Genomic DNA, 17,425 nt, shown 5'->3' with positions numbered 1-17,425 from the left:
CCTGTTATTTCTGAACGACCTTTAGTTAACTTGACTGCATTTGTCTGTCCTGCCAGCTATTATAGCTCCCCCTATTCAGATTGGATTGGTATTAATGGGACTATGAATCTATTGAGATTGTTTTTGTTCTATTTCTGTACTTCATCTGTAAGATTTTCACCTGAAATGGTTAGGGAAATACGGAAATATTGTGTCTGAAAAGCTCTTTTTTATCATTCTTAATTGTCAATAATATTTCATCGAGAAAAGGTTAGCTATTTATAATCCAACTCTCAAAATTATCCCATTAAAGTCTTAAGACTAAATAATCTCCTGTAATCTAGCTCATAATTTCTATAAACAAGCTCTATAATTACATGAAAACTATTTTTCCCACACACACACTCACAAAAACGCTTTTTAATGGGGAAAATCGTCCAATGACTTCTCCCGCCTTTAACGAGTCGAGAGGGAGTTTTAGACTCTACATTCTGCCCCGGTGACCCGCTAGGCATTCCACAAAACTGGGCCCACAAGAACGCTGCGAATGAATGAAAGAAAGACAAAACTATACTTTCGCGTTTATAATATTGAATAATCCTACATAATTAAACCTTCATTCTTTAACCGATTCAAAATAACGGCCAAGGTTCCACCAGTATTCTGGGCTGATGAACTTGAACGTTTCCCCCGGCCCTCGTATGGATTACCTGGCTCTAAAAATATCTACGCGTTAAATTGACGACGATACTTGTTTGTGCCAAATACTTGTGTGTGCGATGGTGATGTTCGCGTTATAAAAGAAATAGTTAAGAATGTTATTCGGATGCTGTGCTAGAGGATTATTTTAAGGACTTCTTACGTAACTTTCTGTTTTTTTTTTGTTTGAGGGCAAAATATCTTTGAGTTTGATAGAACACTTTATAGGTAGGCTGACTCTACTAATATTTTTGGATATAGACAAATCTAAAACATTGGATATACTGTCGGATTCGGATAAAACCAGCTAGCATTGACTTCCAGAAATATCAAGAAAGATAAACAGTTCATTTAATACATATATTACCAATTCGTCGTCTATATGTCCGTCTAAGGCGCTCAGTGGCCAAATTAAAACTACCCTTATCTGATGAGCATGCATGAAAAGACTGATGACTGTTGATGAAGCGAAAGAGGTATGTAAGATTCGTAGCAATTGGCGGTCCATTGTCTCTGCCTATGGGAGACAGGCGTGAGGTTATGTATTTATGTAAACAGTCCAAAAATCTAAATACTAAATCTATCTTTGACGTCAATAAGAACTGAAATTTTAATCTTTATGATTCAGCTGTTTTCACTCAATCAAATCTTTGATCGCTAACCTGTAAAAACACTTTGGAAGTCACTCAATAGTTTTATCGTTTAACTATGATGTCATCGCTTTATATTTTTAACCGAAACGTCTGATAGATTGTAGTTAACTGTTATCTTTAATCTTGACGCTTGTGTTCCGGTGTCTACGGTCGCATGTCGATTTTGTTTTGCCAACGAAATTCGTTAAAATCATGTTTTTAGAATGAAATGATGTAATTTAAGCCATTTAACGGCTAAAGTTAAATGTCGGTATTTGTATTTTTTAACCGTTAGTGTTATCGAAAATGTTTTTATGTCGATACAAACAATTTTATCAATTAAAAAACTCAACAAAGCGGGGGATTTTAACAGAAATAAACTTTATATGACTTTATCATACAACGCATATGGAAATCATAATTCATGAAGACCAACGGGACTCGATTTATTAAAGCAATAACAGAACGTTCCCAATTTCGCGCCAATACTCGATACTCCAGGAATAGACGCAACATTTCGAATTTGGAACGACGCTGTCTATGACACGGCGGCCATGTTGTAACGGTTTTTGTTGTTGACTTACTAGGACTTGTAGATATATGGTAATAATTTTGAATTAACTGTACATTAGTGAGTATTTTTTTAAATAGAATATTTATCATTTGATTAATTAATGAGTTGGCGTAAACAAATTGTAGTATAGCCAGTCAAATGACACTTAAACTGATTGTAATCGAGGTCAACTGACGAAAAACTTAATGAATATGGAGTTCAGAGGTTTTGATGCCAATAGTTTTGTTGTATAGTAGTTTTGTGTTTCATTTCAATTTATGATGGATTCCTTTGATTAAAATGTATTGTCTGTCTAGCTAAACTGTCTAGACAATGTTTTTTTTTTTTTGTTTTTTAGGGAATAGATAGTAAAGTTCCCTATGAATAGGAGGATCCTCCGACCAGGCGAAGTGATCGTGTCTAGGGAGCTTTCTGCCAAACTGTTGGGATTTTCTTTACATGTAAACTTCATATGGGCGATGTAGAATTTTTATGAGGTCATCCATTGATTTGCTCATCGATCGTCTATGTACGTCTTCTGTTATGTTTCTCCACAATATTATATGAGTTTCGGAGGTTCTTTCTCCACAAAATGCCCTTCGAGGTTTAGAAAAAGAAATTGGAGGTCGCATATTTATTTATGACATCACCAGCCATACCGGTTATGCAGAAACGTGTTCTCGTTTTAGGGGTCGTCAGCGAACATCAATTACGATAATGGAAACTTTCGATTTTGATAAATTTCGTTGTTTGCCTACAAAAATTCCTTCAAAGATAGTGCTTTTTGAAAGATAGGCAACGCAGTTTTAAATCCTCTGTACCATTAGTATGAGGTTGTTTTACGTTTCGATTACTTTAAATGTGAAGCAAACTCATACTAAGGGTACTGGTGTTCCGGAGCTGCGGACAACGTAACAGGTTACCGGGGCTCCGGCTCAAAGCAGGAGAAGGAACGGGGTGGTTTTTTTTTAAGAGTCTGACACTCCCTTTCGCCTCACCCAAGGCGAGAGAAGTCATTGTATGATTTTCCACCTCAAAAAAAGGTATAATTGTTCATGGGCGGTGCTAATCTATTTACCATCAGATGATTAGTTTGCTCGTTTGTATACAATAAGGCAAAGATCTGTCATTAAGATTGAAATCAAACAAAAAGAAAGTACTTTAAAGACTAGGTGAAACCTCTTCTAGCCCTTTGCGGCTAGCTATAAAAACTTTCTCTTATCAATATACCGATAGCCAACCTAAAGAAAATTAAACATAATATTTGTTCAATTCGAAATCCATTAATATGGAATCGTGTCGATAGTCCGAAGATTATTTATATATGTAAAGGAATTTTGTTATTTACATTCAGTTAGGAGTAAATAAAACATTAAAATAGGTTTACGCAACGCTCAAAATTCTAGTTTATTCATGACTACGAATCTATGATTTGGAGCAAGAACCTGACTTCACCGATAGACTGATAGATATTTTGACGGTTCAATGTGCCTCTATGTAAATTCAGTGTGTATGTGAACTTGTATGTTTGTAAACGCACCCATGACACAGGAGAAAATCTTAATGTGGGGAAAAGTAAAGAGAACATTTTTTTTATGAAAGTGCGTTAGTATTCAGTCATGAAGTTTTTAGTATTCATTTTTGATGATTTTTGGAGTATTTTGGACCGCAATACCTTTAGTGTTGCAGTTGTACTTAGGTTCTAGTTAGTTAGTTAGGCCCATAGTTGGGACCTATTCTTGTATTAAGACCTACCACACACTGGATGCATTAAAGTGATCCACTTACCATCAAGTCTAAGCTAGCTACTAAGCTTAATTTCTTCTATAAAAATGTTGATGTCATGTAGTTTTCTGCCTGTCCTATAAAATAATATTAAATACCATAAATCAATATTTTAAATAGGTATTATACTCTCTCCGGTCGTGTCGGTCTGCCGTCCCATGATTTAGAGAGTGAGGGAACAGAGAGTGCAGCTGTGTTTGCGATCACACTTGTGCATTATAACCACATCGTGTGACCTAAATAATTATGTATTTATAGTATTTTATATGATTTAGTATAGTATTATTGTATTAATATGGGGATTCGATGTCTGATGTAAATCACTACATAGTATAAAACAAAGTCGCTTTCTCTGTCCCTATGTCCCTTTGTATACTTAAATCTTTAAAACTACGCAACGGATTTTGATGCGGTTTTTTTAATAGAGTGATTCAAGAGGAAGGTTTATATGTATAATACATGCATAATATATCACCATTGCACCCATGCGAAGCTGGGGCGGGTCGCTAGTGAATAATAAATAAATGAAATAAAATAATATCTCCTGCGTAGTGGGCCAGTCTAGTTAGACAGACAACGTTATGGAAATCAATCGGTAGAATTTTACTCTCAAAGCGCTTTCTTCTCTCCAATTTTCTCTTCAAAACATGCGTAGTATGCTTACACACGCTTGCATAATATATGTCGTCTTCATACGATGACGTCACCGTTGTGTAATTAAGTACTTTGGACAGCCAACCAACCAACGGACAGTGCATTAATATTAATTTTCATGCGAATAAGGACGCCGGCTTTCAAAACCGTTTTTGTTTTTATTATTGCTTTATTGTTGAGCAAGATATGTGTTCTTTTGTTTAATATTAATTAATATATTTTATACGGTTTTTGCGCTTCAGCTGGTCTATTTTAGTTGACTGCCTCGTTGGTCGAGTGGTCGCAAGTGCGACTGCCGGGCAAAGTATTGCTAGACCTTTCTCGAATTTTCGAAAAAATTCTCAGTAGTAGCACGCAATTTTGACTGCACGGTTGGCGCGGTGGCTGAGCAACCGGCTGCTGCGTAACGTATAGCGGGTTCGATTCCCGCACGGAGTAACTCTTTGTGTAATCCACAAATTGTTGTTCCGGGTCTGGGTGTCATGTGCATGTGAACTTGTATGTTTGTAAACGCACCCACGACACAGGAGAAAATCCAAATGTGGAGCAACGTTTTTTAAAATGAAAAAGAAAATTAAATGAAATTGTTCACGGTAGATTTTAAATAAATGATTGTCATTTTAAATAAAGGATGAGTAAATATGAAATACAATGTTGTAATGATCTCATTATGATCAACGGCCTACACAGGAAAATATTCATGTACATACGTTATCTAATCAATGCCCCTATTATGTTTTATATAACAATGAGAGTTAGCCGTATTTAAATACATAATTATATTTTATTTGTAACGGTCTTTAGAAATTATGCATTATGAAATATTTTCCCTAGCTTTTAGCGACTGTGTGTAAAATTAAAATATGAATAGGTAATACATACTATTCAAAACGTGGATTTTGTATATATAACCGATAGTATAGAGTCAAATTGCAAGATACTATACCGAAAAATCCACAAACGAAACTCCCAATTAGCAACACCATCAGTTAATTGACAAATAACTATTCGTTATACCATGATTTTCCCTTTAACATAATTAATGCGTGACACTTTACGGGGAGCGCGGGACGTTACAAACCACGCCCCTCTCTATTTCCCATCTAGCGGTCCCATACTACAAACACGTTGCCAATTGTCCACATTTTAATGTGTCACTTTCTGAGCGCTTATAACCTATCTACACCTTTTTACTTATAATATCATTGGACAGAGATTTTTTTTGTGTCACAGTGCACGATCACATTATGGCATCTCCTCTTTGTACTTGCTTCATGCGATACACCAACAAACTTGCACAGCGCACTGCATACAATGAATTTCACTTGAACAATGAGACTATACGATGCGTTGTATCTAAACAGTGAAAGTTACCGCTTCGCAGTATTATAGCTGTGTAGGAAACCGTGTGAATTCATACTTTGTTTGTTTCTTTTAAAAAAAGAGGATTGATTACCTCCTAGCTCCCGTTCCCGTGGGAGAAAAGGTAGCTTATGTTATTCCAGACTTACCTATACATAATCTACCACTGTTCTAAATTTCGTGATGACGCTTTCAGCCGTTTTGACGTGATTTACTTACAAACATAACATTTAACATATACACACAAACTTTCGCACTTATAATATTAGTAGGATATAGTAACATAAAAAAGGCTTGTATGCCCATATTTGATAGCGGTTATAGTTGAATAATGTTTGGTGTTTTGCTCGCTATTGTGATGTGAAACTAAGTTTTTGATGCCATAATGTGCATCTCTGCCTACAACTTCGGTGATAAAAAGTGAGACGATACGAAGATGAAACCTAGGCACACTATATTTCGCAGACAATACACAGACTATAATCTAGTTTTCCAATTTTACGATCTAACCACGGAATAACGCGGGAGAAATCTCGCGAAACGTCAGTAAAGTATTTCTGCACGTATCATGAAACTATTGATATTTATAATACTGGAATCATAATCACTCGACCTCTACCAATGTCATCGACATTTCAGAAACCAAAACAAAGCGCCCCTATTCATAGTCTAACTAAAATAACATGTTTTGTAGATAACTATAACGGTCAGAATTGTTCGTTTTGTTTTACGTTGGTAGGTACTCTATTATACACATACGAAGTTCAATGAACTGAATTTTAAACGAAAACAGAACGAAGTATTCGATATTCGTATGTTTTTCGGTTACGCCTACCCGTGGACTCGTTTTAGAACTTTTCAATTGATTCAATGGCTTGACTATGAATAGATGCTTTTATTTGTAGTAGAGGTATTGGGGTCTTAAAACTTGATTAAACTTTACTTAATAGGTCATCGTTAGTCAAATGCTAGAATATAACTACTTAAGATTCAGGTCTTTATAGGGACTTTGCCATAATCCTCCTCGTTTTACAGAGGATTTGTAGATGGGACTTTAAGTCATCGAAATGTTACATTTTCTTAACTTTAGAGTGCTTAAATTCGGACTGGGATATACTATTTGTCTTGATTGGGCGAGGCGAGAGGGAGTGTCAGACTCATACTGACTAATAAAAAAAGGTAATTTAAAAAACTAAAAAACCCGACTGCGTCTCTTTATAATATTAAAATGAAAAAAACCCTAAAACAAGAAAGTCATCGTAAAATTTAAGCAGTCGGGACCCATTCTAAATATGAAGACTTTGTGAGGGCACATACGGCTTGCTTTCTAGAATGGGTCCCGACTGCTTAAATTTTACGATGACTTTCTTGTTTTAGGGTTTTTTTCATTTTAATATTATAAAGAAACGCAGTCGGGTTTTTTAGTTTTTTAAATTACCTTTTTTTATTTAATTTTTTTTTAGTTTTATTATTTTGATATATCTAGTGTCACTCTCACAGTAAATACGAATCAAACGACCCCTATCAAGCGGCAATCCATCGAGAGAAAATATTCAAATTTGGCGCCAAAAATCCGCCATTTGTTTTTTTTTATTATTTTGATATATCCAGTGTCACTCTCACAGTAAATACGAATCTAACGACACCTCTCAAGTCAAAATCCATCAAGCCGTTTAGGCTAGAGAGTGAGAATTATTCGAATTTGGCGCCAAAAATCCGCCATTTTGTTTTTTTTATTATTTTGATATATCCAGTGTCACTCTCACAGCAAATACGAATCTAACGACACCTCTCAAGTCAAAATCCATCAAGCCGTTTAGGCTGCAGAGCGTGCCAAACAATTATACATACATACATACATACATACATACATACATACATACATACATACATATATACATACATACATACATACACTCGAAAAACATAACCCTCCTTCTGGTGCAGTCGGGTAAAAACAACCCTGTTCCTACTCCGGCTGTGGCCTACCCGCTAGGCTGTCCGCAGCTGCGGATTAGTGATTACTCTAAAGCTGAACTTACTTTCCAAGCATTTCATTATCAGAGTAACTTCCCTACCTTGGAGTTTTTTTGAGAATATCTCCATTGGTAACACGGCGTTTAAATTACATAACAAAGTGCAACATCTTAAATTAAACACAACATAACATTTACGCAATTGCAAGCAATGTGTTTGTTTTTATTAATACGTTGTTTTCAAACATTTTCTTAGTTTAATGATAGTGTGGGCGGTGACCGGTCATCATCTTCTATTCTACGCTATCTCTCCCTGTTTCTATCTCTCTCTAATGTATACTGTCTCTGTCTTTCAGTTGGTATTTTAGTTTTATTAAAAGTTAAATTGTGTTCTAGAATTTTCTCTAGTTAATTGGCTATTATCAAAGGTTTTTTGTTAGACTAGTGCTCTAGTCGTTTAATGGTTACTTAACCCAGTTTTTAGCTATTGTTTTCGGAACAAAATTGTTACGAATGAATTGTTTGAGTAATCATTAAGGCAGTATAATATCACATTGTTTTATTCATTATTAGCCGACCCGGCAAACTTCGTACCGTCTACAAACATTTTTTTTTCTCACCTTTTAGACCTGCCTTGGACTTTAGAAATAATACAAGATCAAAATTTGCGAAATTGGTCCAGTCTTTCTCGTGTTTTAGCGAGACTAACTATCAGCAATTCAATAGAATTGTAATTTTAAAGCATTTCGAGCGTTTTAGTGACAAATAAAGTTTGATTTTATTTTCTATATACAGAAGTTACGTTACTTTATATACTAAACGTACTATAATACGAAAATTTGCTTTACCTACCGTTAAAACGAGACATATTTAAGTCTCCGGTGTCCCATCGTAAATCTATATCAAAATCGATTGAGCATTTTAAACATTTACAACGTATAACACGCCAATATTCCTCCGCCAAAACATTGTTTGTCTTAGAAAACATTATTATCAAATGCTTAATCTTCAAAAATTATCATGTTTGTCCAGATAAACTAGTCATCACGCACGGTTCTCTCGTGAACGTGATTTTCAGCCGTAGAACATAAGACCTAGCACTATGCTTATCAACTACACGCGTATTGATAATAATATTATATAGTTGTTTGCAGAAAAATATGCTAAGTATTAGGTATAGGTATAAATTATACATAGACTCGTTGTATATCGTATTATTATGTAATGTAGTTGCAGTAGGTTTTACTATATTTTAAGAGAAAAGGCATCCGTAGCCTAAGTTGGTGATCAAAGTAAAATACTTTGTCAGATCAAAGTAAATTTCTCCCGGAGCTGTTCACTACCTTGCAGGTTACTGGGCTCCGGCTCTAAAAGCAGGAGTAAGAACGGGGTTTTTAGTCAGTAAAAGTCTGACACTCAAATTATCCAATGACTTCTCTCAGTCATTGGATGATTTTCTCTACTCAAAAAAGGTTACTAAAGATACAATTTTGACATAAGCTTTATACAAAATGCGATAAGATTCTATTTCTAGTACTTATTTAAGACACATTATTAGATAAAATCTACGTACAAATTGACCAACCCGCTTTTATCTTCATAACAGTTTGCCAAATTAGAAGCTGACTTAAAACAATCCTCACAGAGTTTAATGTAGTTTTTATGACTTTAAACGTAATGGACTTTCTTTATCTTTCTGCACATGATTAAATTGTTTACACATTGATAAGTAAATGAAAACAATGATCAGCTGTTTTATGTTTTGCATTGTGAAAGTTATTACAATAGTGCTAGAGTCTATAATGGGTATTTACTCAATTTATATACTGCTTTGTTCAATGTCTTTTATGATTGAACTAGTATGACCCTTTTTGTTGTTGAAGGGCGCTGCGCTATTGTTTTATACACGGCTTTAGTTTAAAGTAATCTATAGTTGACGTCTTGTTTATTTATGATTGTCTAACTGCTTGTCAAAGGCCTCCCTACTCTCCTTCCACTCCTCTATGTGTAGTAGAAGTGTTAGATCTCAGTAGAAGTCTTATTAATTTTATTAGTTTATTAGTTTTAGTTGTTATGTTTAAAAAACTAATCTCATGGTATCTGTAATGTGGTGTACTTAGGCACCCAAGGCGGGAGAAGTCATATGAAGATCCACCCTACGCCAAAAAAAATGTTTACTTAGGCTACGGTGGCCGCCAAATGTAAGATTGTTGCTACAGATAGTAGCATAAAAACATATAGGATTAAAATTAAAATCATGACATTACGTGAAAAACAACGTTATGTAAACGAGCGTATATATTTTTAGCAAATAAATTATAATGATGATAGTATGATAGCGAAGCGATGTTTGAAAGTGAGTTTATCTGAGGGCCACGACGCATGACCGAGGGGCCGTTGATCTCGCGACTCGCCTGAACTCGGCCCGGTCTAGTTTGTTTTTGTGCAAATGACGGAAATCGCTTGATTTGCAAAATTATTTTTTTTAGTTCTTCATGCACGTAAATCTGTACATATACATATGATGGGCTTAATGCCATAGGCTTTCTCTACCATCCAAACCTTTGGGTGATGCAGAGACAAATCATTTGTAGTTCTGGTCATGGTAGTATGGGGGTGATTTTTCAAAAAAACTTTAACTTTTATTTAACAAATCATTAATATCCTGCGTTATTATGCATCGCGATAGCTTATTTTCATCCTTATTTTTATTGGATTGGTTGAGAGCGGTGTCACAGCTTAATTTATTGAAACCAAATTTTGTGTTCTTCACGGCAGAATTGTTAACTTTTGGTTGAGGTTAATAACGCCGTTAACATTTTGCGATTTTTTTCGGAAAATCACCCATGGTTTGAGGGTTGTTGTAAAAGTAAGACCTCTATCTTTCTAGCTCTAGCTTCTAAGTTTCCGCTCGCCATGCGATAAAGGAACTAGTTTCTTTTGCCTAGATCCTAGATCAAATCCTAGTTACCGCGATACCGGGGATCCGAATCGTAGCAGAGTAAGACCAAATACTGTCTTTAGTCAGTAAGAGTCTCACACATAAAAATATTGCACAGTTAAATTAAAACTTAATAAATTTACTGCCGCACTCAGAGACATGGGTTAAATAACCATTAAATTACTTAAGTACGGCGGTTAGAAGTGTATCTTAACACCTACAATGGCATAGCAATGTTAGCAGTTGAAGTAATTTATAGTAATTTCACTTTTTCTCAACGAAAGTGCGTCCGTAATTTGATCAGTAGACGGCTTAATTTCATTCAAGTATTATAAATTCTAATTAGTTTGTAATTGACTAGCTTACCGACAGCGGTTACGGCCGCCTGTAATTTACAAGAATCCGACTAGTTCTCGACCCTGTAAAAATATTAGGTTAAAAATTATGAAATAATAGTGGAATTTTCAATGGTGAAAGAAATCTGACGTATTCATGTATCTCAATTCAAAATAAACGATTTTTTTAGTCGTACCAGTAAACCCTTTTTAGAATATCTATCCATTTTTTTAAGGGGGAATATCATCCAATAATTTCTCCCGCCTTGGACGAGGCGAGAGAGAGTGTCAGACTCTTACTCCTCTTTTTCTAGGTGGAGCCCCGGTAGGTAGTCTGCTGTTCCGGAGCCATGGGTTACAAAATGACTGTTTTAGTTTCACACTTTCTTACTAAAAATAAACTTTAGTATCACAATAACAAGACTGTATTTCCAATGTTCCGTGAGTATGCATAATAAACAACGTAAAATTAGAATGTTGATCAACAGTTTATTTTATTATGTATTTTTGCTTAAGGTCATATACTTATTTATGGTAGAATTGTCGAGATAATACTTAATTCCATGCTTAACACTGCAAGTGTAATGTTTATTTATTTAATTTGTACACTTGGGTTATTATAAATGAAGGTAAAATAAGAATAGATTGGTTTAAGTTCTTAAATAGATAGGAAAATCCAGACCTTTTTGAAAACCAAATGCCATTTGGCCATATAGGTTGCTGTGAATGCGTTTGAACCTATTTGTCGATAGACAAATAGGTTACTGAACTGATAATTAATGACTAACTAATGGTTAAGTTTCGGTTAGTAACTAACTGAAGACGTATTTACCAAATAAAAATGTGTTTTAAGTTTAGACTGAATGGAAATATGTCCTAAATCGAATTTGTATGTACGTATAACCAGTATTTGTTTACATTTATATTGCTGACTTCATTCTATTGAGGATTTACGTATCTCTGACGGCATCGTGACGTCAAATGGAAGCGGTATTTTATATCTATACGCCTTTATACATAAGTATGTTTACCTCGAATATTAAAGATACTTATAAGTTTCTTGTGAATATGATTGAGTGTTGATCAAATAGTCATAAAACTCTAAAATTGGGATCGAATTCATTAATGAGAAGTTAGTAAGATGTAGTGTTGTCATTTCTCTGTCTACCTCTTTTTAGACTGTAGGTTTATGTAATTATGTTAATTATCAGTGTCGGTGTATCGGCTTGTTGAAAAAGAAAGTCGATAATGCTATATAAAACATTGAAATAATCTAAAAAATATACGAAACAAAAACGTCTGTTTAAAATTGATGTCAGTCAATGACCGATAACAATTAGAAATTAAACTGTTTAAGTAACTTACTTACTTTTTTGTTAAATAATGAGGTATTTCTTCGGATTAGTACGAGTCCTTTTCTGAATCTTTAACTTTTCGTTTGCCGTATATGAAACAATAGAAAATACATTGTGTCTCGCATGTTCGTTCGGCACACGACTTAAGCATCTTCATTTATCTGGGGTTGTAGACCTAAGTTAGACGTAAATATGTTTTCTATTGTCTCTAAAGCGTTCAAGAGGTCAAGATCTATTAGGATTCCGGCTTACTTTTATCTTAAATCTTCCTCAAACCGTAGGTTTATTCTTGGTAAAACCTGATAAAAATCAAGTTGTATTTTGTGTAGACTCGGACGTAGAAGGTAACTTTTTATCTACGTAAAAGACACTGGTTACCTAATAAAATGAAGCTTGCAATGTCATCGAGCTCATATCCATCCATATGCCATATTCATTGTTCCAATTTTACAGGTAACTTTATAAAAAAATATACTACTACTATTGTAAACTTATCCCTGTCAAGCAGCCCGAGTCGCTTGCTGCGATAGAACTGTCAAAAGTTCACATAAAAATAGTATCAAGGGTACAACCAGGAGGTTCTACCCAGTGTATACTAGGGCTAAGGGAGAGACCGTGGCTTTATTGTGTTTTTAAAAACGCTTTAGTGTCTTTGCGACTCGCTAGAGCGCATTGTACTGGCCTACAACAGTGCTCAACCACTGCTTGTAGTGTATCTGACGTGTTTGAGAGGCGCACAGGCGGCTGGGCAATTGTTTTTCAACAAGACATTGCTCCCGGTAGCCTAGAGCAAATACCCCCCAAATATCCCATCCAAAAGTTCCTACCGAATCAGTATTTTTGAATCTCCCATCACAATTAATTTATTATAATTTTAATTATTAATTTAATTTGATAAAAATCCTTATTGTGTAAGTTTTTCGTATATTTGTTTTGTTGTAAAAACTTCACTTCAAAAGTCATATTCCAATTGATTTTGACATTCCAAAGCCTATCTCCTAAGAATCTCCTAGACCTACCGTTCCTAGACATCATACAGGTGACTCTAGTCACCAACCTCCAACTGCCTACCTCCACCACCCTGCATCATCGCTCGGCGGCCTGTCCAGGCTGCAGTGCGTTGACAGCGCTCTCTCTTTGTCAGGTACTAGGGCCCTCGCGCCCGGTCGCTATACCGTCGGGAAACGAGAGCTGTGGGCGGATCGGTGCGGGCATATACAACGACAAGAAGCCGCTGATTGCTCCTGCACTCGCTTAGGTAAGATATTTAACTTGTTTTATGCTATTCTAGAACGTTATTGAATGATTGGGAGAAGAATAAGTGTGGGTAATCGTTTTTGCGATAAGTAGATTGCGCTGGTGCAGCTTTTAATCTAATCTGTTCAATACTATTGTGAAAATATTGTCATCGCTTTTGACTCTTTTTAAAAAAGTGGTCAAAGTCTGGCTAAATAAAATTAAATGCATTAGATTTCAGTAATAGAACTTAAAGCTACGCCAGCGCCACCTATGCAGCGCAAAAAGGATAGCCCTTATTTGTTTATGTTTCAAAAGAACGCAATCTTAGTTCATATTTATCTGATAATATTGTTTTAGTCCGTTGTCAGACCTTTCAATTTCTTTGGAAGTACATAATCTAAATGACTCTTTATGACTCCTTGTTAACGTTAAGATTTCATTTTATATGACGGAATCGACGGAGCATCGTCCGATTCTGTTATCCATTGCAATAAATACGTACGACAGAATAAAATGCTGAATAATACCTATTCGGCAATCTAGTATAAATAAATAAAATATACAATTGTTATGAATGATACGCAGATTGTTTATCTGAATTATTTAAGTAAACATTGTCTGAAGTGTTTTTTGAAATGAACTAAATATTTAGGGGCCTATTTCACTCTGACTGATTAACTTACTATTAATTTTGAATATAGACAATCAATCACTATACTAAATCTGGAATAGCAACAGCTATGCATTTATCATCTGACTAAGTTCGACATACTTATAGCATATCGCATCATGACGAATGAAAGCGTTACTCATAGGATTCAATTCATGTGCGAACTTGTTTGAACTTACGCACATTTTATCATACAATGCTTTATATGAAAAGATGATAGATTGCTCAAGTTACCTGTACTGAGTGGTGTGTTGTGCTAATCAATTACTTAAATACTTAAAGGTGCTTCAACATCAAAACTTAATTGACGTAGTATTAACTGGACCCTGTTATGCAGAAATTTTTCACTATAATTTGAATTTATTACTTTTGAATACATGAAGCTTAAAGTTACCAACATTACAGTTAGTTTATTAGTAGTGTCATATACTACTAAATTTCAAATAGGTATTGTATCATACGATGTTCTTATTATTTACCTAACTTTAAATTTAATTTATTCAAAAGTTATAAAATGTTGGCTGGACCTTTTCTGGCTTAACAGGGTCCAACTGTAAAAACCAAATTTAGTTTTATTTTGCGGACTAGTTAGTCAGCTCATTTCACCCTAAGCAGTATTTTATAGAACCTTCTCTCCATATCCAGGTGCCGATTCACCCTCAACTCGCGCCAAAAATCCCGATAATGTTGAGATCGGGCGCGGGGCACCCGGATGCTGGCCACTCCGCAGCATCCACGTCGCGGCAGCGCTCTCCCGAGGAGGAGGCGCAGCACATGTACGCGACGCTAAACGAGTATCTACTGCTCGAACATAAGTCCCAACCCAAACTGTGCCTGCCGGCTGAATCTGAGGTAAGAACGAACAGACTAACATTCATATAGCAGTCTTACTATCCGTAAGGCAAACTTTCCACGACGCCAGGTTATAGGGAGACGCCGCGAGACGCGCGTTTCAAACTGCGCATAGAGTGACGGCGGGGACCAAAAAATTCAAAGCGCCTATGAGGTGCTTGCCCAGTGCGCTGTCTAGGTTAAATCCGCTTGTCATATAGACTTTGTCCCTCCATCATCATTTCAGTCATAGGACGTCTACTGCTGAACATAATTATGTAGGTTCTTTTTTATGGTATAAGCCGGTAAACTAGTAGACGGATCACCTGATGGTAAGCAATCGCCGCCGCCCATGGACACCTGAAACACTAGAGGCGTTATAAGTGCTTTGGTGGCCTTTTGGGGGTTACACATTTAAAGGATTGGGAAAGAGGGTAACTGAGGCTCCGGCAACCTCTCCTAAACATCAAAACACAACGCTAGCGTTATTTCATATCGGTGTGTATTAGGATTTCTTGAAATTCCTACCTTTTTAATTTCTCTTTTTACATCATCAACAGTCTACTGCTGGACCTCCTCCACATAGCATCTAGTATCATAATCTCTAAGCATAACACATAGATTTAAAACACATACAAGTATTATTACCAACTTGTTACATATACAAAAACACCATGATCAAGTTGTAGTCAGCAAGATCATGTTACGTCCGCGTGTCGCAAGCCCCCGATACTCGGCTGTCGGTCAAGGTCGTGGGGTTCGAAACAGGCGAGTGTTTTTATCTTAACTCGCTCGCGGAACTGTGTAGATGTATCCTTGTTTAATGTAATGTGTGATGGATTCATATTTTGTAATGTTGGTTATTGAAATGCAATTAATGGGTCATATTTTGGATTAAATGTGACGAACTTTTTAAGGTTTGTCGAGCATTTTAGGTTCAAATGTCGGGGAAATGGACAAACGATAACTACACATGATTTTTACACAACACGTTAACAGCCTATGTGTCCACTGCTGACCAAAGGCCTCTTCTCACTCGAAGAAGGTTTGAAGCAAGTGTGGTTAATCACCACACTTGCTTCAAACTTATAATTAGAAATTATAAGGTCAGGAGTCTTCAATCTTTTTCGTTTAACAAATAAATCTGCTAATAAATAAGCTTGGACTTCTTAAACTGCGATCTTCGATCCGCCTGTCAAGCGTAGGGCCATTATAGCTACTACAATTATTGTTATTCTTTAACATATCTTTGTTTCCTATGCAAATATTTTATCTACTGCCTCAGAAATGCCTCCCCCAAAGATCCCTGCATCCAATGGCTTCCTAGCTCTAAAAGAGTAATATTGAATATGTGTATGTGATTGTTGCAGAATGGCGAGGTGACAACGGGCGCGCGAGACGGCGCGGCCCACGTGCTGAGATGTCTCAAAGTGTGGTACGATCTGCCCGCGGACGTGCTCATCAGTGCCATCAACTTGTTCGACAGGTAACTTATCCCTTATAATAATATAATTAGCTTTGGAAGTAGTTTACTAGGATATGCAGTTCAGTTCAATAGTTTGAAGCTGTTTCATGATTGGACAATGCCATAGAGGCTTCCTTAGAAGTAGAGAGTGTTACTTTAAATAGTTTAAAGTATCCCTACAAGTTTAAATATCTGGTTGATTTTTCTAAATGCAAATGATTTTAAATCAAAATCGTACTGGATGCCAGTAAGGTCTGAAATAAAGTTAAAATGCTAAAAAACTTGTAAATCAATAGAACCTTATTAGCCTACCAGCTCCAAACTTCATTCTAAAAGAACTTGATGGAAACTAATCGCTTCTTTAAACAAACATGTACCTAATAAGTCTATCTCCTTGTTGGCAGGTTCCTGACAAAGATGAAGGTGCGTCCGTGCCACGTGCCGTGCATCACGGTGTCGTGCATGAACATCGCGCTCGAACAGTACGCCGCCGACACTGACACCAAACGCAGCATCTCCGTCGAGGAACTAGGTGAGCACATTTTAATGATATAAGCCGGTAAACCAGCAGACAGATCACCTGATGGTAAGCAATCGCCGCCGCTCAGGGACACCGGACGTTACAAGTGCGTTGCCGGCCTTTTGGCGGTTACAGATTTAAAAGTTGTTAGGGAATCGAGGATTGGTGGTTACCTCTCACTCACACAACGCAATCGTTGTTTCATGGTCTCGGCGTACAGCAATCATCAGATAGGAAATACCAGCCTCAACTAACTTATCCGGAGCTGCGGACTACCTAGCGGGTTTACCGGGGCTCCGGCTCGAAGAGCAGGAGAAGGAACGGGGTGGTTTTTAGTCAGTAAGAGTCTGACACTCCCTCTCGCCTCGCCCAAGGCGGGAGAAGTCATTGGATGATCAATCCCCCTTAAAAAAGCTTAATTTTAAAATG

General features: G+C 36.3%; 2 protein-coding genes across 3 annotated transcripts in view; both read left to right on the top strand.

Annotated features, from left to right (window-relative positions):
* Window positions 1-17,425, top strand: part of LOC118281190 (zinc finger protein 880) — a 218,039-nt gene that overhangs the window by 159,845 nt on the left and 40,769 nt on the right. The window lies entirely within an intron of this gene.
* Window positions 1-17,425, top strand: part of LOC118281213 (cyclin G) — a 42,421-nt gene that overhangs the window by 14,136 nt on the left and 10,860 nt on the right. For both annotated transcript variants that reach the window (XM_035601778.2, XM_035601777.2), the window contains exons 2-5: window positions 13,416-13,529; window positions 14,826-15,032; window positions 16,382-16,497; window positions 16,881-17,008. In XM_035601778.2, coding sequence (XP_035457671.1) covers window positions 14,865-15,032; window positions 16,382-16,497; window positions 16,881-17,008 — 412 coding nt within the window. In that variant the 5' untranslated portion in view covers window positions 13,416-13,529; window positions 14,826-14,864. The remainder of the gene's footprint in view (window positions 1-13,415; window positions 13,530-14,825; window positions 15,033-16,381; window positions 16,498-16,880; window positions 17,009-17,425) is intronic.

Source organism: Spodoptera frugiperda, chromosome 19 (assembly GCF_023101765.2).
Source record: "Spodoptera frugiperda isolate SF20-4 chromosome 19, AGI-APGP_CSIRO_Sfru_2.0, whole genome shotgun sequence".
Taxonomy (NCBI): domain Eukaryota; kingdom Metazoa; phylum Arthropoda; class Insecta; order Lepidoptera; family Noctuidae; genus Spodoptera; species Spodoptera frugiperda.
Note: the sequence above shows the minus strand (reverse complement) of the source record. Positions and strands in the feature narration are given on the sequence as shown.